The sequence below is a fragment of the Monodelphis domestica genome, chromosome 4 (genome assembly GCF_027887165.1).
Source record: "Monodelphis domestica isolate mMonDom1 chromosome 4, mMonDom1.pri, whole genome shotgun sequence".
NCBI lineage: Eukaryota > Metazoa > Chordata > Mammalia > Didelphimorphia > Didelphidae > Monodelphis > Monodelphis domestica.
In genome coordinates, this window is record NC_077230.1 from 432,037,897 (window position 1) to 432,061,684 (window position 23,788).

At 42.8% G+C, this 23,788-nt stretch overlaps 1 protein-coding gene across 26 annotated transcripts in view; it reads left to right on the plus strand.

Annotated features, from left to right (window-relative positions):
* The window catches only part of LOC103103694 (zinc finger protein 260-like), a 197,825-nt gene that overhangs the window by 119,532 nt on the left and 54,505 nt on the right, over positions 1 to 23,788 (plus strand). For 7 of the 26 annotated variants that reach the window (XR_008918182.1, XR_008918183.1, XR_008918181.1 and 4 more), the window contains one exon: positions 23 to 1,189. The exons of 1 other annotated variant lie outside the window; for it this stretch is intronic. Coding sequence is in view for 18 of the 25 variants with exons in the window: in XM_056825536.1 (XP_056681514.1) it covers positions 23 to 106 (84 nt within the window). In the remaining 7 variants the exon portion in view is untranslated. Of the gene's footprint in view, positions 1 to 22; positions 10,433 to 10,467; positions 10,613 to 10,996; positions 11,161 to 18,148; positions 18,278 to 18,526; positions 18,666 to 22,488; positions 23,784 to 23,788 lie in introns of those variants that run through there. 18 more of the 26 variants (XR_008918180.1, XR_008918179.1, XR_008918178.1 and 15 more) reach the window with 16 other exon arrangements.

Below are 23,788 nucleotides of genomic sequence, written 5' to 3' on the forward strand. Positions count from 1 at the left end.
ATGGCATTTGTTTTTATTCCAGGTGCCTTCCAAAAATGCAGTACTGTATCCAGAATACCCTGTACCCCATAATGTCCTTTTGCATGAATCAGTGCATAGATGTTGATATAATTTTCTAGGGAGAATCGGTTTACCCCTTGAGCAAACCAGATGTCTTTGATTAATTTAACACCAAGTTGCTCTTTCCATGACTGAACTTCATCTCCACGGTAAGCTTCAGTAAGATTATGCTTGTCCACCAAAGATATTTTATCTTTTCCATGAGTATGTGCCTTGCATTGGATTATGGCCACCTCTACAGCTTTTATACTATAATCTATTAATTTGTCATATGCAATTGTGTGAATTTTAGATTTAATCCATCCTACTTAGTCTTTAGGATTCTAGCAACCAGGAATGTATACACCCCCACTTAAGGATTAAATGTCGGGAAGGAAGGCCTGCAATCAGCAAGTGCTAGCAAGTGATAAATCAGAAACAACTGACTGACCCCCTGGGCTGTCCTAAGCCAAGCTTAAGCCACCACTGGCACATGTGAGACACAGGAAGTGATTTAAAGAACTGCCTTTATATTTTGCTTCACTTCCTGTGAGAGGAATCTGTAGCAGTCCACAACTGTGAATGCACTAGGGAAATAACTGATCTGTAAAGATTGTCTTAGGAGAGAGCATACTCAGTCCTTCAAGAAAGGCATTGACCTTTGATCTCAGCATTCCAGAGGTTTAGGTGCGAAACCAGGTTTCTTTGTTCTCACCAGGCTGAGAAAAAGCTACACCCTGATCTTGTCACAATTTATATCTGTACCAATGACAATCCACTATGTCTCCAATTAATATGCATTTGGTATCTTTGCATATGAATATTAATAAAAGAGGGGCCACACAGGGCCAGCCCACTCACTTTCCTTTCTTCCTTCCTTACTTTCACTCCTTCCACTTATCTCTCTTGGAGCTCGGCCTCTGGCCATGCTCAGTCTTTCTTATTCAGTTTCCTTTGTTTCTGTGACTCACCTTTGCTTCTCTAACCCCTATCATTAAGCCATAACAGTCCGTGTTAAAAGCATGGGTTTAAGGACTGTGGCTTGTCTCTATTGATCTCTAAACTCACTTCTAATTCCCATGATGTTGTGTTAAAGTCATTTCACTGGATGTGAATGGCTGAGCTATCTGTGTGGCTCGATTATCATTTATGATTCGGTGTCTGATTCTTTCTTCCATCCCTCCCGACTTCAGATCCTTTCCCCCAAGCGATAAACTCCTATCCTTCCTTTCTTGTGGGGGAGCTTCGGGCAGTTTTCCCCTACATCATCATTGGCGCTAGATTGGCCCTAGAACTCAACCCTGGAGGAGCTCAGCATGAGACCTCAGACTGCTTTCCTTTTAGACGGTCATGTGGTGAGTGATAAGACTGACTCCCTTTTCCCTTGGCTTCTGGAGAGGCCCCTTGGCTGAGGCCTCTGAACTCCTGCCTAGCTCAGCCCAGGCCAGAGCAATTCAATTCCCTTTTCCCTCTCTCTCTCTCATTCTTAATTTCATCCTTCTATTATAAATAAACCACCATAAATTCCATTCTGACTTGAGTATTTCATTGGGATTTAGGATTTAAATCCCTGGCAACCAACTAAAATTATTTCAACCCTAAAATTTACCCTTAACAATTGGTTTCCCACCTGATGTTCTGTACCCTCAGTTTTTCCAAATAAATCCAGATGACTGAATACTTGTAAAAACATATGGCGAATCTATGTATAAGTTCACTCTTTTGCCTTTTTGCCAACTCCAGGGCTTCGAGCAGTGTTTTTAACTCAGCGCCCTGGGCACTAACATGACTTGGTAATGATGCATACCAAAGCATTTTATCATTGTTAACCACTGCAGCCCCTGTGACCCTGTGTCCTCTGTGAATGTATGAGGATCCATCTGTGCATAATTCCATATCAGGATCACTAAGAGGTGTGTCTTTAAGATCTTTTTTAGGTTTATACATCATTTCTACAACTTGGTTGCAGTCATGCAGTGGCTCTCCATCTAATGACAAATCTGGAATCAGAGTAGCTGAGTTTAATGGTGCATATCTATGAATGGTGATGTCATTCCCTAGCAAAATGATTTCATGCTGAGATATTATTGAATCTGTAAAAGAATGTATATTCTGTGATTGTAGTTTTTCTATTTGATGTTCAGAATATACATGTAGCTTGCATCCCAGTACAATATCATATGCTTTCTTCACCACGAGAGCAGCTACAACAATGCTTCTCAGGCAATGCACCATTCATTCCTTGGGTGACAGAATTGAGGATAGAACTGTAAAATGCAATAACCCTTAAATTCAGCCCAAAATTTTGTGCTAACATTCCAGAAGTGATTCCCTCAGCTTCATGATTATACAATTGAAACTCCATTTTATACTCTGGTATTCCCAAAGCTAGAGCTGTTAAAATGGTTTCTTTCAACTGTGACAAAGCATACAGATGTTCTTTGTTTAATTTCAAAGGTTCTTTAACTTCCTTATTTATCAAATCAGTTAAACACTTGGAAATATGAGAATACCCTACGGTATACTGTCTTGAGAAACTAGCAAACCCTAGAAATGCCTTAAGTTCATTCTTGGTACTAGGGATGCCTAACTTCTGATTATCTGCTATCCTTTTGCTTGGGATTTTCCTGGTGCCCCCCTCCAGGATAAATCCTAGATAGTTGACTTTTGGGAGTACCCACTGGATTTTCTTTTTAGAAACTTTATATGCTCTCTTATAAAGTTCAATTAATAACTTCTTTGAATCTTCCAAACATGTTTTTGGGTCAGGTGATGCTAGCAGTAAGTCATCTATATAATGTACTAGCTTGCTATGTTTGAAGTTATGTTAGCTAGATCTCTTTGAAGAAGTTAACAAAATATAGAAGCTGATTCACAACATTCTTGCACTAATTTTGTATAACAGAGTTGATTTTGTTCCCATTGGAAAGCAAAAATGTTCTGGGAGTCAGGGTGCAATGGTATAGTAAAATATGCATTGCATAAATCCAACATTGTCTACCACCAGGCATATGAAGGTATCTGTGTGATAATATTGTTTGGTGAAAGTGTTACAGTGTATGTCTTTTTTATAAAGTTGTTCATTGCTCTAAGATCCATCACAAATCTCCAAGATTGTTTTCCATCTGCATTAGTTTTGGTTTTTTTTAATAGCCAGAATTGGACTATTAAATTCAGTCACTGTAGGTGTTAAGATGCGTTGTTCCAACAAGCTGTTTATAATTGGTGTTATGCCTTCTATGGCTTCTCTGCTTAATTTGTACTGAAGTATCTTAGGAGGAACACCATCCCTGACTTCAGTCTGTACTGGTGACACTGATCTTATTCTACCCACATCAAATAGGAATGTATGATCAATGGTGAGAGGACCTAATTTAACCATTGTGCTTTTGAAATCGGGATCCTATTGTATCTGTACCATAGCTCCAGCTACTGCAACCATCCCTTCTATGTTGGTATCCCCTAGAAATGTCTTTTGAAGCACCAGGATCCACGAGAGCTTTGTATTGTTTCTTCCCCACCTTAATCTATAGATATGGTTCTGCTTTTTGTGTAGATATTGAGTTGTTAGTGATTCATTTTGCACTGCAGTATTATCTTCTGCCATTTGTATGGTTGAACCAGTTAAATCTTCTTGGCTTAAATAATTTCCTAAGTGATGTTCATCTACATTTGACTGTATTGTGTTGCGTCCTTCACTGGAATATGAATTTAAACCATAGCTATCTGTAATTTAATATAGTTTTACTTGGCCATACCTCCCCCCTTCATTTAGAATGTTGGCTTCATAGGAGTCTCTTGAACCCTTGGCTGTCCTGGCAGTTGTTGTGTCCTCCATTCCATTTATGTTTTCAAATCTAACTGCTGTTTCAATTCCAATACATTGACTATAATTAATTAGATCAACTATATTTTCAGCTCTTATCTTTTTAGATTTGAAATTTCCAAATTTTTTACTGTAGGATGAAAAATTTCAGCTTTGGGGTTCAAGCTAGATATTTTTTCTAAGGAAGTCTGTACCACATTGCTTTTTTATTTAAACCCTTACCTTCTGTCTTGGTATCAATACTGTGTATTGGTTCCAAGGCAGAAGAGTGTTAAGGGCTAAGCAACGGGGGTCAAGTGACTTCCCTAGGGTTACACCTCTAGGAAGTGTCTGAGGCCAGATTTGAACCCAGGACCTCCCATCTCTAGGCCTGGCTCTCAATCCACGGAGCTACCCAGCTTCCCCCTACCATATCATTTTTGAAGTTTTAACAGGTTCATGTGGGGTTTCCTGGTTCTCTATGAACTTTTGTAAGTTTTGTAAAGCTCCAGTAAAAGTTTCTGTAATAGTAACCTTAGACTGTGTTGTCCTATAGTCATTTTGTTGTAGGGAATAGAAATTTTGTTTTACTGTGTCTTTTAGCCATTCCTGATCATGTTTATGTGAGTTTTTATGAATCCTTTTTGTCTAAAATTCAATCCCTGTGCCCAATTTGCACTGAAAAATGTTTTCTAAATAGTTTTATATTTGTTTTCTGCTTTTTTCATGACTGGTTACTATGCCCCTTCTGTCTGAGACTTTAATATCAGCTTGCATTTGTGCAATTAGATTTTTAATCTCTTTATCTAACTGTAACCGTGAAAATGTGGTTTGCCAAGACTGTGAATTGCCAAAATTGTAAAGGTTTCAGCCAAACTGTAAAGATAATTTTTAGTGTCTTGATTTAAAATCTAAAATTAAGTGGTCGCCATGGGAAATTCCCAAATATGAAAATACCCAAGTCAGCTGGGTTTTATGGAGATTTTAATGAATATAAATGAAGGAATTAAGGGAAGTGGGGAGAGAGAGAGAGAGAAAGAAAGAGAGAGAGAGAGAGAGAGAGAGAGAGAGAGAGAGAGAGAGAGAGAGAGAGAGAGAGAGAGAGAGAGAGAGAGAGAGAGAGAGAGAGAGAGAGAGAGAGAGAGAGAATAGTAGAAAGGGCCAATGGCCTAGGCCTGAGCCTAAAGGAGAGCAAGTCAGTCTTTATCACTCACCACAAGATCGTCTCAAGCAAGCTCCAGTCCTCCACTGAACTCCTGAACTGAATTCAGTGCTCCAATTCAGTTTCCAAACTGAACTGAGTTCTCCTTTTAAAGAAATTTTCTCTTATGTCACCTCCCCTAAATTTTCACATCTACCAATCACAGGAGACGCTTTTTCCCAGGACTGCCCATTCTTAGTTCTCATCTTTTATTCTCACCTTCTCTGATTATATAAAACTTCACACCTCATTTGTTAAGCTTGCCTTTTGTAAGTTGCTTGACCTTTTAGTGATTAATTTAACCTTTAGAGGTACTTAGCACCCTTTTGTATTAGATCTAAAAATAAGCCACCTAGCTTAAGGTTCTAGCTTTACTATAAGTATGAGTTAGAGACTTTCATTGTTCAATCAGGCATTTACAACTTTATCTTCCCCTAAGGCACTGTCTGAGTAGGGTGGAGTCATTTTAAAGTTCCCAATACATTCCTGGTCAAGTACCTCCATTGTTTAAAATGGGAAATAGCTTAACCAAATCTTCTAAGGTACAGTCTGAGAACTTTTAAGATTCACATAACTCATGTACTTGTCTCTGCTTTTCACTCAATATTTGGTTTGATTTGTCACCATCATTTCTCACAGGCTGAATAAATTCAGTTTTCTGTCTCACCCTTGTATTTTCTTTTCTCTGTGTTTGCTTCTGTTTCACTCCAGTAAGTCCCTCATTGCTTGCCACATCCTGTAATACCTTTTTTCTATCCCCTTTTATAATACTGACTTGGCTTCATAAATCCTTTCTCCCATGAGATACAACTTCTGAATACTTAGGTTTAACCCCTGAATTAATAGCTAAACACATGGATTCAATGTCTGAAGCTTCTTGGTCTTCCCATAATTGGCAAAGCTTGTGGCAAGTGTCTTTCTTTGATTTGTAATGTGGTTTTCCCTGTGTGCTTTTGTTATTTGCCTCATATTTCTTTGTAAAATAGAAATCCTTTATTAAGTGTCCAATCTTGTGGCACAAGAAACACTTTCTGGTTTCACCCTGTTGGTATGAGGGTCTGGAGTATGTCTTAATTGTATGCAAATTCTTAATTTACTGTATCTCTTTTTCTTTCAATGATTCCTCTGTGCTTTGCAGTTTTTGTTTCCATTCTGTCATTTCTTTTTTCTGCTCATTATGATTTTTCCATAAGTAGGATGCAGCTTCGCGAAGGTCAGACAGCATTACTGTGTCATATTTAGGCAAATAATTAAAAAAAAAAAACTTTTTTAGGTGTGAGGTGCAACCCCTAAGAAATTGTCTCCTCATGTGAGCCACAGATTCTTCTGAATCTTTCTCAATATCCATGATGGACTCGGCTATTTCTGAGAGGCGATCAATAAAGTTAGAAGGAAGTTCTGAGCTCTCTTGAAGTAGCTTATCAAACTTTCCCCATGCATTGGGCTTTGAACAGAATGATTTAATAGCCTGGAGAAGACCCTCCCTGCATTTTCTCAGATATATCATGCATGCAAGATTTGAAAAATCAAAATCTTCCCTCTGCTTATCAGTAGGCCAGCTCATAAAGGTATTATCATTCCTCATCCTCTCAATGAATTGCCTGTGTTCATGGGGGCTAAATAATTCAGAGAGAAGGAACTCTGCATCTTCAAAATTTGGCTCAAAAATTTTAAATGCTCTTCAATTCCTTATGAGCTCAGTGAGGTTTACTGACAAACTTTGGGAATCTACGGTACATGGAATCGAGTTCCTGTGTTGTAAACTGTTTATGTACTTTGGAATGAAGCACTCCTGCATTATCTGATATCTTAGCAATATCTCTTAATGGAAAAATTTTCTCAGCCTCATTGTTATCATTGCCCTTTTCTTTGCCAATGTCATGTGCTCCTGTCTTATTTTCTCCCTTAGCTTTCTGGTTATCCTTGTCCTTAAGCCCAGTATCTTCCTGCCCACTTCCATTCCTAGCCTGATCTAATCCCTGTTTTTTCAGAAACTCACACATATTTTTCACTACTTGTTCCAGGCTTGTTTCAATAACCATAATCTGAGCTGCCTTCTTTGGTTTTAAGAACTTGAAAATATTTCTCAGATAGATGAAGGTCTGTATGGCAGCCATGGTGAAATCATATATCTGTGTAAGAATTTGCCATATCACAGTGTCATTGGTAAAAGGCATGCTCATTATGAAGGAAGTGGAATTGGATATAAGCCCTATTGTATCCATTACTAAGTTAGTCACAGCACTGTACGTAATATTGTAGCTCCAATTCCAAGCTATGACAGAAAGAACCATCATGCCACATGCTACTTGCAGAAACATCCTTTTTTCTATGTGGCCTTCAGTATTTTTGTGATAGGGTAAGACCTTTTACCAGGCTACCAAATTGAATTAGGTGGTTTATGGTAATATGGGGTTGCTGAGCAAGCACACTGAGCAATAAGGTAGTGAGAAGTCAGACTTCTGTCTCCCTCCTCCCCTCCCACCAACTTCTGTTATTGTCTTTGGTTGGAGTCAAGCTGGGATCCAGAATGAGAAAGTTGACTGAAAATCTAACAGATAACTCACTCTCTAAATTGTAAGAAACAGGGGTTTCTTTTAAGGAAGGAGGGGAAAGGGAGGTTGGATAGGAGAGAGGGGTTTAGGATTTCCCTGATCTAGAGTAAATCTTAAAATAAGTAACTAGAATTATAAAGTCTTATAAGAGGGATGTTGTTAACAGTTTTCAAAGGTCCTGAGAGCCAAACTCCAAATATTTCAGAGAGAAAATCAGTAACCAAAAGGCAGAGAAATCTCCTCAGCTCTTCCTCCTCTAGTGTCAGGAAAGAGTCCCCAGCAGCAGTTTGTGTCCCTCTGTTTAACTGCCTTCTCCAGGTCACATTCTCCCCTGGAATTTTTCCTTGATGGACGGATCTCCAAGCTTCCATTCATTGCATCTTTTCTTCCAGGTTTTCTGCAGTATTACTCTCTTACAGTGGGGAGTTGAGGAGAGCAGCAGCAAGATCTCTAAAGCTGCACCCTTAACCCTAAGAAGCATTTCAGGGCCCACTAAGGACAAAATCCCAGCAGAGGACCCTGGCCACAGCCTGTCCTCTATAACCAATATTTTTTTCTCTCAAGCCAGCTCAGTGAAGGGGCTCCCTGCAAAGCCTTTCCCCAGGTGCACCTCTGAGCTAGTGCCCCAGCTCCCCAAGCCTTTAGGCCCAGTTGGAAGCACATGGTCACTGGCTTTTTACCCCTAGGGTAGGGGAAGGGAGAGAAGTCTTCCCAACTTCTTAGCTAAAACTCAGGGTGTTCCCTGAGTAGTAGTTTTACTTATAAGGAAGTGTGTTTTATTTTGCCTTAAGTATAAAACCGTTGCTTTTTCTTGTATTTTATCCCCTTCTAAACCTTTCTTACCACCTTTTGCCTCAGCTTCTGGCTTTTCCTGCTCTCCATTCAAATGCTAGCAAACTAGGGTGTGTCTACCCCACACCATTATTTTTTCCTAGTCTTTAGGCACCCCCCCCCCCAACCCTGTGAGACCCTAACCCCTGGTCAGTACACACTAGGGTAGCACCATCTACAGACAGGAAGTAGATCTGCAGGCAATTTAATAATTAAATTATAAGATAAAAGATAAATAGGTGACCAAGGATGGTGCTGGAGAAGATGGCCCACATTGTGAAAGTGCAGTTTCCCTCCTATCCCAAACAGCTCCCAGAGAGCATCACCAGGTTCACACAGCTTACGGGGCAGCCTCCATTCACTTTGGCCATTTGGTCCTCCTTTCCCAGCCTCTAGATTGCCTTTTGGGACCCAGGAGTCCTGCCTCCCTGCCCCCAGGACCTACTTAGGAGCCAGTGGCCAGCGATCCCACCTGCCCAGGGCTGCCTCCCTCTCTCCAGTTCCTCTCTGGGGACCCAGAGCACAGGGGCCCAGGAGTCCTCCCCAGCTGGGACTCAGGGCACGGCCACCCTGCTTTCTGGGCCTCTGCCGGCCTCCTGGAACCCCTGTGTCACTCTTGGTGCCCTGACCCAGCCCTCGCACCCAGGTCTCTGGCTTCCCTCAGGCCTCAGCCCTGTGAGTAGGAGGCCAAAGTGGGCTTCTGCCATTCCCAGGCTGCCTGATGCCAGAGTCTTCCCCATCTTCAGCCTTTCCTCCTTCCTTTTGTGTGTGTGAGAGGAGGAGAGGGAATGCCAGGAAGGCTGAGGCCCAGGGGAGGGGGAGCTCCCAGGCTGGGGTCCCCGAGGGGTGACTGCTGGCCTGCCCTCTTCTGGGGGCCCCCCAAAGCCCCTTCTGCCTCCTGGGTCTGTGGGGGATGGGAGAGAGGAGGAAGCCGAAGGGAAGGAATCATCTTCCGTTCCCAGCCTGACCCTCCACGAGGTCCAGGTGGCCTCCCGGGAGGAGGCTCTCTGGGACTCCCTCCGGACACCCGACAGCCCAGTGCCCGGCTGGGATGGCTGGCAGGGGGAGGGGGCGTGTCCTCTGCGCTCTGGGCTCACTGTTGAGGAGGGCCCCCGGGCGGTCCGTCGGCACTCCGGGCCCCTGGACCCCGGCAGACAAGAGAAGCTCCACAGCCTCAGTGCTGCGAATCCTGGGGAATGGGCTGGATCCTGGGCAGCTGTGCGGGGAGGAGGGCGGCCCGGGGCCCCAGGAGGTGGGTGAAGCCTCTGGGAGCGCCGGAGCGGCCGCGGGGCCCGGGATTCCCTCCTGACTGCAGGTTCTGAGCCGGACTGGCCCGGGAGGCTCCCCAGACCGGGCCGAGGCTGGAGGGCATTCTCCTTCCCTGGCCGCGGTTGCTGGGGAACCGGGCTGGGGGCGGGGCCACAGGCCGGGGCGGGGCGAGAGACAGCCGCCAGGGGGCGGGGACTGGATCTTAGCGCCGCGCTCTTTCCGGGTCCCTCCCAGGTTCCTCCGGCCCTCCGCCTTTGCCCCCGCCCCGCGCCCGGCCACGCCCAGCCCCTTCCGGCCCTTTACCGGAAGGGGGCCGGAAGAGAATCTGTTTCCCTCCCAAACTGTTTTACAACCGAAGAACAGCCTCGCCCCCGACGCATGAGGCGCCCCTGATTCCCCGCGCACACCCCGGGGCCGGGGCTCCCCACACTAGGCGGGAGCAGAGACTCTGCCCCCCCCCGAATGTCTCTTTACGGCCTCCCGGAGAAGGGAGCAGGAGGGGCGGGGGCGGGGCAGTCCGCGGCGAAGGCGGGAGTAGCGGCCCACGTGAGCAGAGGGAAGCCAATCTCCGGGCAGGGGCCGGCCCTGAGGCCGCTGGGAAAGAGGAAGTCGGGACTTCTGTGCCGGAGATGCTGTTCTGCCTGCGCTTCTGCTCTTTGCAATTCGCCTCCTCTAGCGTTACCCCTGCCGAGAGTTGGGCCTGGTTGGCTCCGCGCCGCGCCGCGTGATTGGGTAATTCATTGGGGACCTTCTCGATGGGGGGAGGGGCTCCGTTTCCTGCGCTCCTGGGGAGAGACCCGCGGCCGACGGGCCCGCCATGGGGCCAGCGCACGCACACCCCGAAGGCAGGAGCCCCTCTCCGTGGCCGCCTGATGCTCCGGAGCTGGGCGGGTCTGCATTGCACCCAGGCAGGTCCAGGAGCCGGGCCAGCAGCGGCTGGGCAGATCACGTGGTTAGCGTGAGGGATCCCGGGACTGGGAGGCAGTGGAGCCGGCCTCTGCTTGGGAGGTCTCGGCCACGTTCCCTCCCAACGTGGGGGCACCCAGGGGTGCTGCCTCCGCGGCCCTGGGCCCCCGAGTTCCTGCTCCGGCTCCCTCCCAGACAGGATTGTGTGAGAGAGTTGGTTGGGCAGGGGGCTGCTGGGAAGGCTCTGGCTCAGGGTCCTCAGGGGCTGACTGGACTCCCCAAGCCCCTATTGCCCTATTGCCTCCTGGGACGCTGTAGGAGGGGTAGGGGTGCGGAGGGGAGGGCCCTCTGCATTTCCAGCCTGACCCAGCCTGTGCTCTCCCTCCCAAGGTAGGCTGCAGTCTCTGCCCTGAAGGCCTGGCCAGGGGCTTTGTCATCGGCCTCCTGCCTGGGAAGAGGAGACAGAGAGCTCTCCCCCACGGGATCCCTGTCCCTGCTCAGCCTGCAGAGGAGCCAGAGGGATGGCCCCTGGGAGCCCCAGCCCCCCAGCCCAGGTGAGTGCAGTGTGCCCAAGGCTGAGCCCCAGCAGCCTTTCTCTCCTTCTGTTTAACAGACCTCCAGGCTTCACTGTCTTTATGCATGCCTAGCACACACGTACATACACACACACACACACTCTTCTACTTCTCTCTTTCTTTTGGCCAGGCTCTGCCTTCTGACAACTGGACTTAAGGGAAAGCCCTTTCCACTTGGGTCCTGTGTGGACAGGCCTGGAGCAGAACCCTGAAGGCCTCTTGGCTCTTGTCCTTCTCAGGATCCTCCTCAGAGCAGACTTCGCCCTCCCCAGGGCTCTCTGACTGCCTCCCCCTTGCCATGTCTCAGCTCAAGTGGAGAAGCACTGAGGAAGTGAAGGGGCTCTGGGTGGACCTGCTGGAGCAGCCCAGGAAGGAGGAACCAGGCCCTGTCCCCCAGGAGCTCCCAGTCTAGTGGGGGGACAAGTGTCCACAACTTTGTCTACACTGACCCTGCAGTATAGACAGGAGGGACTCTCGGAGGGAGGCTTTGTTAGTGCTGGGGGTCAGGAGCTTTGTTCTGAGGGTCAGAGGTGAGCTGAGCTTGGAAGAAGGAAGCCAGGAGGCCCAGGGAGGAGGGAGAACATTCCAGCCTGAGGGAAGCCATTGGAGATGCCCAGAGTCAGGGGCTGGAGAGTCCTGGTCAGGGCTCACCAGGAGGCCAGTGTCCCTGGTCAGAGGACAAGAGGGAGCTGATTACAGGCACTTACTGCATGCAGGGTGCCTTTCAGGTCTGATCTCCCCTAATCCTGTTGTGGGAATCTGTTAGGGTCCTGGCAAGGCACAGCCTCACTCAGGGAGCATAGGATGCAGCCAGGATCCCCCCATCACTAGGGGATTGACTGGAGTGTCCTTCAATGCCACCCATTTCCTGTGTGAGAGGCACACTTAGTGTCTCCTGCAGAATTCCTGGACCCAGAGACCTTTTGGACAGAAAGGATTCCTGAGCTGGTCTAGTCTTTAAAAAGGGAGGATGAGCTCCATCCATTCTATGGCCTTCATTTGCTATTGGCCCTGAGCCAGGGAACCCTTTGTTTATTCCTTAAGCCTTTCCTGAGGGGATAAAAAGGAGAGAGTCTTTGGAAGTCTTCAGAATCCCAGCAATTTCCTTTGTCTTTTGGGAGGGAAGAATATCAGAGGGAGCTTTTGGTATTCCTCACAGTGTTTGTGCTTTCCTTCTCCAACTCTTTTTCTAGGGGAAGGCACTGAGGCCAGCTAGATTCAGTGACTTGTCCAGGGGCACACAGCTAGCCAGTGGGAAAGGGGAGATTTGCTTTTAATCCCTCCCATATTCACTCTCCTTTATAGTCCTCCCCTCCCAATCACTCCCTTTCTTATTCCTCTAATAGTTCTCTGCAGGGTAGAAGAGGATTGTATATCCCAGTGATTCTGGCTGTTCTTTCCTCTCTGAGCCAATTCCAATAAGAGTAAGGTTAAAGTAGGATCCATCACCACACTCCTCCCCTCCCCTCCCCTGTAATAGTTTCCCTCCTACCCCTCCCCCATCCAGAGCCTCTTTATTTGACAAAACTTCCCTCATTTTACTTCTCTTTTTCCCGTTTCTCTTAATTTTTTTTTTCATATCATCCTGTATTGCTTACTACCATACCCTTTGTCTATACTTATGCTAACTGTTATGGTAATGACAAAAATATTAAAGAGTTACAGATAACAACTTTTCATATAGGAGTGTTAACAACTGGGCCTTATTGATACCCTCATATTTTTTCTGTTATCTATTCTTTTATGCTTCTCTTGAATTTTGTATTTGAACCTCAGATACTGCGTTTATGTCTGGTCTTTTCTTTAGTAACGCTTGGAAATCTTCCCTTTTATTTAATGACTATACTTTCCCCTAAAAGACTATAGTCAGTTTTGATGGGGAGGTGATCCTAGATTTTAAACCTAATTCCCTTCTGTGTGGAGTAGGATTTCAGGAGAGAGAGCACCACCAGAAATCACTCTTAAGGAGCAGAGAGAAGCCTTAGATAAGATGCTGGAAGAGAAAATGTGGCATTATTTAATGAAAACTAGGGGAAGGAGGGAGAGGAAGGGAAGGAAAAGGAATTCTGCCCATATAAGCTACTTGCTCAGGGCAAAAATGTTCTCTTTACTTCTATGTGCAACCACAAACTTTTATAATAATGCTGATGCAAGATTCTGCTTCCCTCTCTCCTATCCCACAGGAGGTGGTACTATGATGTTTCAAATGTTGAGTGTGTGATTTTCAACCTTATGTACCCCCAAAGACAAATGTATGGGTTAAAAACTAAAGGTTGGACTAAATTTATGAGAAATGTGGTCGCCGAAATTAATTACTCGAGTCAGAATGACTTTTATGGCAGTTTATTTACAAAAGGGTAGTGAAAGTAAGGGAACTGTGAAAGAGGGTAGAGTAAGATATTTAACCCAACACACTAAGTATTTTGCCCCAGCCCCTGTCTCAACCCAGGCAGGGCTAATTAGTCCTTAGCCAGAGGCCTTCAGCCTTCAGCTGAGTTCCTGGTGATGAATAAAGCAAGGGATTCAGCCACAAAGCCTCTTCCAAAATGGGGGCCTCTCTGGAAGCTAGTCCGTCCAAAAAGCCAGGAAAGGAGTCATCCTTTTTACTCACCCATATGGTAGTCCTAAAGGAAGATCCAAGAGCTGTTTCACCAATCCCAGGTCCACAAAGCAAATCCTTTGCCAGCCTCCAACTTGATCTCCAACTGCAACTTAAACTCCAAACTCTAGCCTCCAACTAAGTCTCCAGAATTGCTTTTAAAGATGCTTCTTTGCATCACTTCCTCTGCTTTTCTCCACTTTCTGTGAATTTTAGATTTATTCAACCCTGCTTAGCCTTTAGAATTCTAGCAACCAGGAATGTATACATTCCCACTTAAGGAATAAATTGGAGGAGGAAGGTCTATGTGCTAGCTAGGCATGTGCTAGCAAGTGACAAATCAGAACACAACTGACTGACCCCCTGGGCTTTAAGTTTAAGCCACCATTGGTATATGTGAGACACAGGAAGTGATGTAAAGAACTACCTTTATATTTCTAACCACTTCCTTTTAGAGGGACTTTTGTGGTCTTTTGTGGCAATTTTCATGGATAATTTCTTGTAGTATGTCAAGATTTCTGTTTATTTCTGGGTTTTCAGGTAGACTAATGATTCTCAGATTGTCTCTTCCAGACCGGTTTTCCTTATCTGTCATCTTGTCACTGAGATATGTTTTGTTTTCTTCTATTTTGTCAGTCTTTTGACTTTGCTTTATTAATTCTTGCTGTTTTGCAAGATCATTGGCTTCCAATTCCCCAATTCTGGTCTTTAAGAATTAGTTTTCTGCCATAATCTTTTGATTTTCCGTTGTAATATTTTGATTTATATTTTCAGTTTGGTCTATTCTGCTTTTCATGGCTTCCAGTTATTTCTCCAATTGGGAGTTTCTGTCCTTTAAAATGTCATTTTTCTTTTTAAACTACTTCCCACTTTTCATGACAGAATCCATCTTTTTGATAACCTCTGATTTACATTCTTCTAGAACTTGTGGCCAATTTCCTTTTTTTTTTGGAAGGCTTGGATGCATTTATTTGTATGTTCTCTTCTGTTATTTCCTCTTTAGTCTGGATTTTTCCTCCATAAAAATTATCCAGGGTCAACGCCTTCTTCTAGTTTTACTTGGTGTTGGGAAGTTGTTTTTTCCTGGGCAGTGTTTGCCATCACTATGATGGTTTTTCCTTCCCTTTTCAGTCAGATGTCTGAGTGAGGAGGGCAGACACTGTGTATGGAGCTAAGGAGTGCGGTTTTTGCCTGAGGCCACTTCTCAAGTTTCTGGAGCTTCTACTGTTTACTGCCCCTCTCTGAGCTATCTCTGCATGGGCGCTCAAGGTCTGAGCGGCCATGGGTTCCTTCTGGGGTCTCAGGTCTAGCTGCTCTCAAGGATAGGTCTTTAGTGATCTTAGTCAGCTGCCAAGGACCTAGGGGGTTCCCTTCGCTCGCTCTAGAGGTTCCCTTTGCTCACTCATTGATTCTAGCATGAACTGACTGACTCTGACTTCCTTGGTGGGGTGGGGGAGGGTTGATCGGCTCACATTTTGGTGGAAGCTATTTTAGCCCTTTATAATTTGAAAATGCCCAAATCCCATGTACCTTCAATGCTGCGCCCTACTGTAGAGTCCCTTGGTTCATATGCATTTGGTTTCTTTTGGCCTTTGAGGTAGTCTGTAATTGTAGGTGGTATGGGGAGGAAGAGTCCTGCATTTAGAATGCTGCCATGTTTACCCAGAAGTCCCTCCTCTTATCTTTAGATATTCACAGGTATATTTTCCCACTCTCTTCTAATTTGCTAATGATATTCCTTTTTCCTACATCATATGCAGATTTTGACCTTATCTTGATATTCAGTGTAAGATAAGTCTGCCATCCTACTTTCCAATTTCCCAAGATGTTTTGTTGAACAATTTCTCCACAATCTCCTGCATCTTGTAATAGATGTTCCTTACTAGGATATTTAAGGTAAGAGAAGTCCTGGAATGGTGACACTAAGAAATAGGTTAGAGGAGAAGCTGGGATTCTCACTCCCTCCCCACCACCTGTTAAGATAAAAATTTAGGGAAACTGAGGCAGGTAGAAATTTGTTTCTCTCTGCAAGGAGTATTATATTTTTTAGAGGTTTATTTAATATTAAGGATTAAAGAAAATACAGGATAAGAAAGCACATGGCTAGGCCCAGTGGCCTAGACAACCTTACCTACATTACGAAAAGAAACAAGTCTGCTTGAAAGCTGCAACAGGAAAGAGAAGAGACCCCACTTCCGGCGGAGACCCTTTAAATCATAATTTGCTCTCAGCCCTGGTGAGAATTCAGTGAGATTACAAAGCATTCTGGGGAAGTAGAGCGTGGAGCAAGGACTTCTGGGAATTGAAGTCCTGGATTCAAGTCTCCATTTTTGTATACCCCACTTCCCCTCTCTCAGTTGGTCTTAACAGCTCTTCTCAGATGGTAAGTTAACAGCGGCTTTCAAAAGACTAATTTCACACTATAATACTTTCTAAAAGGGATTTATTTTAAAGAAAAAAGGTTAAGGAGTTGGTATAGGGAAGAGGGAATTTATGGTTTCCTTAATCTACTATGAAATTCAACACAAGGAAGTAAAGTTGGTTTTTCTCTGAGGGGATATTGTTGATTAATTGAAAAGGATATTCAGAGCTATGCCCCAGTCTTTTCCAATGTTAAGTCACTAGCCGGGAATTCAGAGCAGTGGCCTCCTAGCTCCTTCTCTACTGTTCAAGAGAGAAGTGATCAGTTTTAGACACTGACTTTCTTAACTGTCTCTCGGACCAAATTCTTCTTTGGATTCTTCCCTTCTGTCCTTCAAACTTCCGTTCCTTGCATCTGCTTGCCAATCTCACTGATGTCATCTATTCTTTACTATCTTTAGATTTAAGAAACAGTAGATTCCTATGATTAAATACCAGGCAAATTTTATACTACATGTAGCAAGGTGGAAAATTAGGGTACCTCTCCAGGTCATCAAGGCATTTTGTGATCTGGTCAACCTTTCCTAGATGTCACTTATCTGCCTGCCTCTTCCTATCTCTTTATTTTCTAACATTCTACAGTACTAGAGGAATGTTTAGATCTCTGCAAGAAATTGACAGTGTCTTCCTCCTGAATGAGCTCAATCTCCATTTAATACAATGTTACATTCTTAATACATGAACACCCCTTTTCTCATCACTTACTCGGATTTCAATATAAACATAAAAATTAATGAATTTATGCCATTAACACATGAAAATAATCACAAAGCCTAGTACATTAGGAATATATAGTTGGAAAATCTTGAGCCCCTAAAAAAACTCCATTACCCAAAATTCCTTTCTGTATTACCCAGAATTCTTTTCCCTTTGTGTACGTTTGTGTCTTCATATAATTGTTTTATAAGTTCTGAAACTCTGCCTTTTTCTCTCCTTTCTCAAGCAGGTTTGGTGGTTTAGGTAGTTTTATTTACGTTAGTCATTAATAAACTTTTAAAATATGACAATTATTGAATATTCTCATCTTTATAGGGCCTTGAATCAGTGTTTTCACTTTTCAGGGTTTTGACCCCCAGCAGTTCTCTGATATCCACTTTTTTTCCTTGTTGATTTTTAAAAGGTGATTTTCTTTCATTGTGGGGGAAAAGGAGGGTTTGGAGTCCTCAGAGCACCAAGTGGGAGAGAGAACACAATATAAATGGGGTCAGTGGGTGTCTGTTTTTAACCCTGCCTTCAGCCATGCATGGCATGTCTTGAAATGTATCCCACATGGACACAGATTATCATAAAACATGTTTGTTTTGGCTTTGACTCATCATACCCAGAACCATCTCAAGCCTATGGCTTGACAAAAAGTTCTTCTCTTGCCTCAATAGTCTCATATTGCTCAGTTAGTTATAGGTTATAGTGAATATATCTTTAAAGTCTTCTCAATGTATTAATTGACTTAAAATTTTTCTTCAGACTTGTGGGAAATTAAGCAGATCATGCCTTTTTATTAAAAAACCATGGGAAGTCTCTCATCCCCAGCATATGTAGGACTTGTTAGCTTCTTTATCACAAATTCTCCATGTTATTTTCTCTAACAATCAGTCATGACAGTTCTGAAAAGAAAGAAATTTTGCATCATGGTCTCTCTTTCTCCTCCACAGACACCCAAACCCCACAGGTAGAGTGCCTACTTTCCCCTTTTTCCATAGAGAGAACCAATTCACAGAAAGACTCTTCTTGACTTTATTCCAATAGAAAATAACTGCTTTTCTCAACAGAGGTTTCTCATGACAATGATTTGAAGTGTTGACTCAGATTCTCGGAAAGGGAATGGACTTTGGGCAAATCCCTTTTGAGTTTCACTTTTACCCTCTATGTTGATGAGGTTTAGAATGTTTGGCCTAGATTAATTTTGAAGTCTTCTTAATCTCTACACCCTACCATTTTGGATGTTTTAGGATTTGGTGACATTCCAGGATGTGACTGTGGACTTCACCCAGGAGGAGTGGAGCCTCTTGGACCAGTCTCAGAAAGAGCTGTATATGGAGGTCATGCTGGAGAATGCTCAGAACTCTCTCTTCCTGGGTAAGAACCACTTTCCCTGATACCTCTGAATCTGTTGTCACTAGGAGTGTCTTTATTCCTTCCCGAGGGTGCCGGGTTTCAGGCATTCATGAATTCTTTAAAAGGCCCAAGTGCTGGTCTTCTGTGTTCAACAGCCAAGATCCTCTTGCTGTCTGATTTTCTCACAAAAGATCTTGGCATTTTGGGATAGGAAGCTGAGAGTTTCCTCTGTTGCTCCTGTTCCTGAAAAGTATCTCTTTCTGATTCTAGATGTCTTCAGATCAAAGTTTCAACGAGTGACAGAGCATCTCAGGCAGTGAAATAATCTCTGAACTTATTTTGACTAATGTCTAGTGATTTTATTTTAAAAATAAAGTTTTCGCCATGGGAAAAATTCCCAAATATGAAATACCCAAGTCAGCTGGGTTTTATGGAGATTTTAATTAATAGAAATTAAGGAGAAAGAGAGAGAGAGAGATGTTTTCACAGGACTGATCATTCTTAATTTACATCTTCTTTAGTTCTCAACTTCTCTGGGTAGACACCTCTTTTGTTAAACTTGTCCATTGCAAGTTGCCTGACCTTTTAGTGACTAATTTGACCTTTATAGGTACTTAGCACCCTTTTGTATTAGATCTAAAAATAGACCTATCTTAAGGGTTGGCCTCACTAAAAGTATGAGTTGGGGACTTTTTCATTGTTCAGTAAGGCGTTTTACAAATTTATCTTCCCCTAAAGTATGCCTAAGTATGGGTGAAGTAATGTAAAGTTTTTTTTTTTTAATATATTTTATTTGATCATTTCCAAGCATTATTCATTAAAGACATAGATCATTTTCTTTTCCTCCCCCCCCCACCCCCCATAGCCGACGCGTAAGTCCACTGGGCATTAGATGTTTTCTTGATTTGAACCCATTGCTTTGTTGATAGTATTTGCATTAGAGTGTTCATTTAGAGTCTTTCCTCTGTCATGTCCCCTCAACCTCTGTAGACAGGCAGTTGCTTTTTCTCTGTGTTTCCACTCTCATAGTTTATCCTTTGCTTATGAATGGTGTTTTTTTTTTTCTCCTGGATCCCTGCAGGTTGTTCAGGGACATTACACCGCCATTAATGGAGAAGTCCATTATGTTCGATTATACCACAGTGTATTAGTCTCTGTGTACAATGTTCTCCTGGTTCTGCTCCTCTCGCTCTGCATCACTTCCTGGAGGTTGTTCCAGTCTCCATGGAACTCCTCCACTTTATTATTCCTTTTAGCACAATAGTACTCCATCACCAACATATACCACAGTTTGTTCAGCCATTCCCCAATTTATGGGCAACCCCTCGTTTTCCAGTTTTGGGCCACCACAAAGAGCGCAGCTATGAATATTTTTGTACAAGTCTTTGTGTCCATTATCTCTTTGGGGTACAGACCCAGCAGTGCTATGGCTGGGTCAAAGGGTAGATATTCTTTTGTCACCCTTTGGGCATAGTTCCAAATTGCCCTCCAGAATGGTTGGATCAGTTCACAGCTCCACCAGCAATGAATTAATGTCCCTACTTTGCCACATCCCCTCCAGCATTCATTACTTTCCTTTGCTGTTATGTTAGCCAATCTGCTAGGTGTGAGGTGATACCTCAGAGTTGTTTTGATTTGCATCTCTCTGATTACAAGAGATTTAGAACACTTCTTCATGTGCTTGTTAATAGTTTTGATTTCTTTATCTGAGAACTGCCTATCCATTTCCCTTGCCCATTTATCAATTGGAGAATGGCTTGATTTTTTGTACAATTGATTTAGCTCATTATAAATATGAGTAATTAAACCTTTGTCAGAGGTTTCTATGAAGATTTTTTCCCAATTTGTTGTTTCCCTTCTGATTTTAGTTATATTGGTTTTGTTTGTACAAAAGCTTTTTAGTTTGATGTAGTCAAAATTATTTATTTTACATTTTGTGATTCTTTCTATATCTTGCTTGGTTTTAAAGCCTTTCCCCTCCCAAAGGTCTGACATGTATACTATTCTGTGTTTACCCAATTTACTTATGGTTTCCTTCTTTATGTTAAGGTCACTCACCCATTTTGAATTTATCTTGGTGTAGGGTGTGAGGTGTTGATCTATTCCTAGTCTCTCCCACACTGTCTTCCAATTTTCCCAGCAGTTTTTATCGAATAGTGGATTTTTGTCCCAAAAGCTGGGATCTTTGGGTTTATCATATACTGTCTTGCTGAGGTCGCTTTCCCCCAGTCTATTCCACTGATCTTCCTTTCTGTTTCTTAGCCAGTACCAAATTGTTTTGATGACTGCTGCTTTGTAATATAGTTTTAGGTCAGGGACTGCAAGGCCCCCATCATATGTGTTTTTTTTCATTATTTCCCTGGATATCCTTGATCTTTTGTTCTTCCAAATGAACTTTGTTATGGTTTTTTCTAAATCAGTGAAGAAGTATTTTGGTAGTTCAATGGGTATGGCACTAAATAGATAAATAAGTTTGGGTAGGATGGTCATTTTTATTATATTGGCTCGTCCTATCCATGAGCAGTTAATGTTTTTCCATTTGTTCAAGTCTAGTTTTAGTTGTGTGGCGAGTGTTTTGTAGTTGTGTTCATATAGTTCCTGTGTTTGTCTTGGGAGGTAGATTCCTAGGTATTTTATTTTGTCTAAGGTGATTTTGAATGGGATTTCTCTTTCTAGTTCTTGCTGCTGTAATGTAAAGTTTTTAATACATTCCTGATCAAGTATCTCTATTGTTTAAAATGGGGAATAACCTTAACCTTATGTTTTAAGGTAGAGTTTGAGAAATTTTAAGATTCACAAAAGTCTCTGAAAATGCCTTGGACAGCTTTTTCTTGGAGATAGTCAGGAAAGGGAACCACTGCCTCCCAAAGCTACCCATACCTGTTTTGGATGTGTTTAGCCTTTTGATCATTCTTTTTATTCACAAACCTAGTTTGTAACATGTTCTTCTACTCTAAATTCCAGAGGCAAATTTATTAGAGGCAATATATATTAGAGGAAGCATATCCTTCTTCCACCTTCTGGTTTCCTCCAAATTCCAGCAGGAATGTTGGAAAAAGAAGAGAAGCAAATAAATGTGGATGCCAGGCATTGTGTGAAGTGCTTTCTTTATAATTATTATTTTACTTGACCCTGAAAACATGTTAGGTTCTATTGCTGCTATTATCCCCATTTTATACTTTAGGCAACTGAGGCAAGTTTTCCAGGGGAACACACCTAATAAGTATTTGAGGCCAGATATAAACTGGTGTCTTCTGACATCATGCCTAGTTGTGAGAGTTAGATTAGGGTTTTGAATAAATAATAGAGTTTTAAATTCAATGTTGTGGTCACTGAATTAAAAATATTTTCCTTAAGCCAGAAAAAATTGTTAGTAGCTTTATTTACAAAGAGGTGGCAATACTGAAAGTGTAAAAATATAGATAAAGAGACATATTCTAATAAGCCTACCAGTCCTTTTCCTGAGAAGCCAGGGTCAGCCCCAGCAGGGCTTCCCCAAGACTCTCTTCACATTCATTTCCCAATAATTCTCAGCCAGATGTTCCAGGGATGTCTTCAGCCAGAGTTCTAGCAATGCAGCCTCTCCTCCAAAGCCAAAGCAGGAATCTCCACAATCAGTCTCTCCAGAAGCCAGGAAAGGAATTCACAGGTCCAATCTCTCCAAATGTGAGGAAGGGAATGAATTCAAGACCATGTTGGTCTCTTTTTATACCTCTTTTTCCACATCACTTCCTGTCCCTTCTAATGACTCCTTCACTGAAACCAATGGCAGTCTTTTAATTTGCCTAGCACTGCCCAAGGGAGGAGCAGTGGCCTTTGGAGTTGTCATTTACTCTAGTGACTCTGTGAACTCTCATGCTTAATGGTAAGTAGGGATACTTAAACTTCTTGATATGATTAGCTGCAAATAGAAAAGGGGAAAGTTAATCCTATCTTTATATAATCCTCCATAGTATTACCAGCTGCCTCTAATTCATTGATGATACAAACTACAGAATGGGTGCCTCCTTCTATGAAAGTGGGAAAAAATGGAATTTTCTAATTCCAAATTGATTGCATGTTCTCTATCCCACCTAATCCCCAATGTTCCGAACATTAAATACCATGGAAAATAACCTGGAGAATTCCTGGGAACCATCCTGTAGTCCTTCCTTGCAATATCTCCTTTCCTGAGTGAGGACTAAATAACGAGTTTTTCTTTTTTGTCATTCTGTCCTTATTCTTCATGCCAGGACTTCTAGTTCCCAGACATTCTTTGATCTCCTGTTTTCAGCAAGGGGAATCCCAATGGATTCGAGAGTCAAAGGGCCCAAGAAACTCCTGTCCTGGTGAGAGAAGTAAAAGAATCTATGAGAACTGTTATGATGAGAGATATCTGTGGGTTGTAGTGAAAGGCATTCTAGACTTTGTGGCAAGAAGACTTGATTTTTTATTGTTTTTCAGACGCTTTTTAGCATTGAGGTCCTGGGAAAGTAACTGAATATGAGAAGCAGATTCCCCATCCATAAAATGTGGTTATTGGATTCCATGATCGTTCAGTTCATTTTGGGGAAGTGATTAATCTCTGAACCTTTGAGAAGTCCATTTTTAAGAATTGTGGATCGTTGAAGTCTCTTTCCTGTGTCACAGTAGGACTGAGACCATCCAATATGGGCTCCATCCCAGTGTATCTTCAAATCAAAAAGCATTTATTAAGATACTTTAACAAATAAAGAATTGCCATCCTATGAGAACTGACGGTTCAGAAATACAATCTGATTCCTCCAGTGATTATTAGAAACAGGGTTGGAAGTCATGATTGGATGTTAGACATGGCTTCAAATGAAAAAAAGGATAAAATGAAGAGCAACCACTGGGCAAATTCCTTAACTAACTGATATGATGGAAAAGGAAATAATATGAATATTCAGTGTAGGTATGGCAAATAGCATAATATGCATGAGTCTGAATAGAGTGTAAAAGTAGATGGTTATAGTCCTTAAAAATGACACAGTCCAAGTGAAAAGACTGAACCTAATTATTAGCATATTAAATCATAGATTTTAAAGGAATAACCAGCTGATAGTGCAGTACAGTACAGAAAAGCAAGACATTGCCTTCAGCTTGAGAAAGACAAAAAGCAGAATCATCAAAAGGTGCTTGAGGAAAGGATTAAGAATGTGATTGATTGCACTTCTGTCTAATGCTGAGGACAGAGCACAGGAAGTCACTGGGTCTCTATTCTAGTCTCAGCTACAGGAGTTCATGTCCCAGTTGTGAAGAATAATGATGCTGGGCCTGCCTGTGTAACAGAGGTGTTGTTAGGATTCAATATGATTGGATGAGAAGCTCTTTGATGCTTAAATCATACTTTGGATGTGAGCAAATGGCATTTCAAGTGATTATTCTGTCCATTTGGGTGTGAAGAGTTTTTTTGTTACTGCAGAGGTAGATCATACATGGATTCCCCTTCTGTTCAATGAAGAGAAGAGGCTATACTTATAGGCATGTGGGTGTCTCTCTGTATATATGTTTCTATTTCCTTTCATTGCA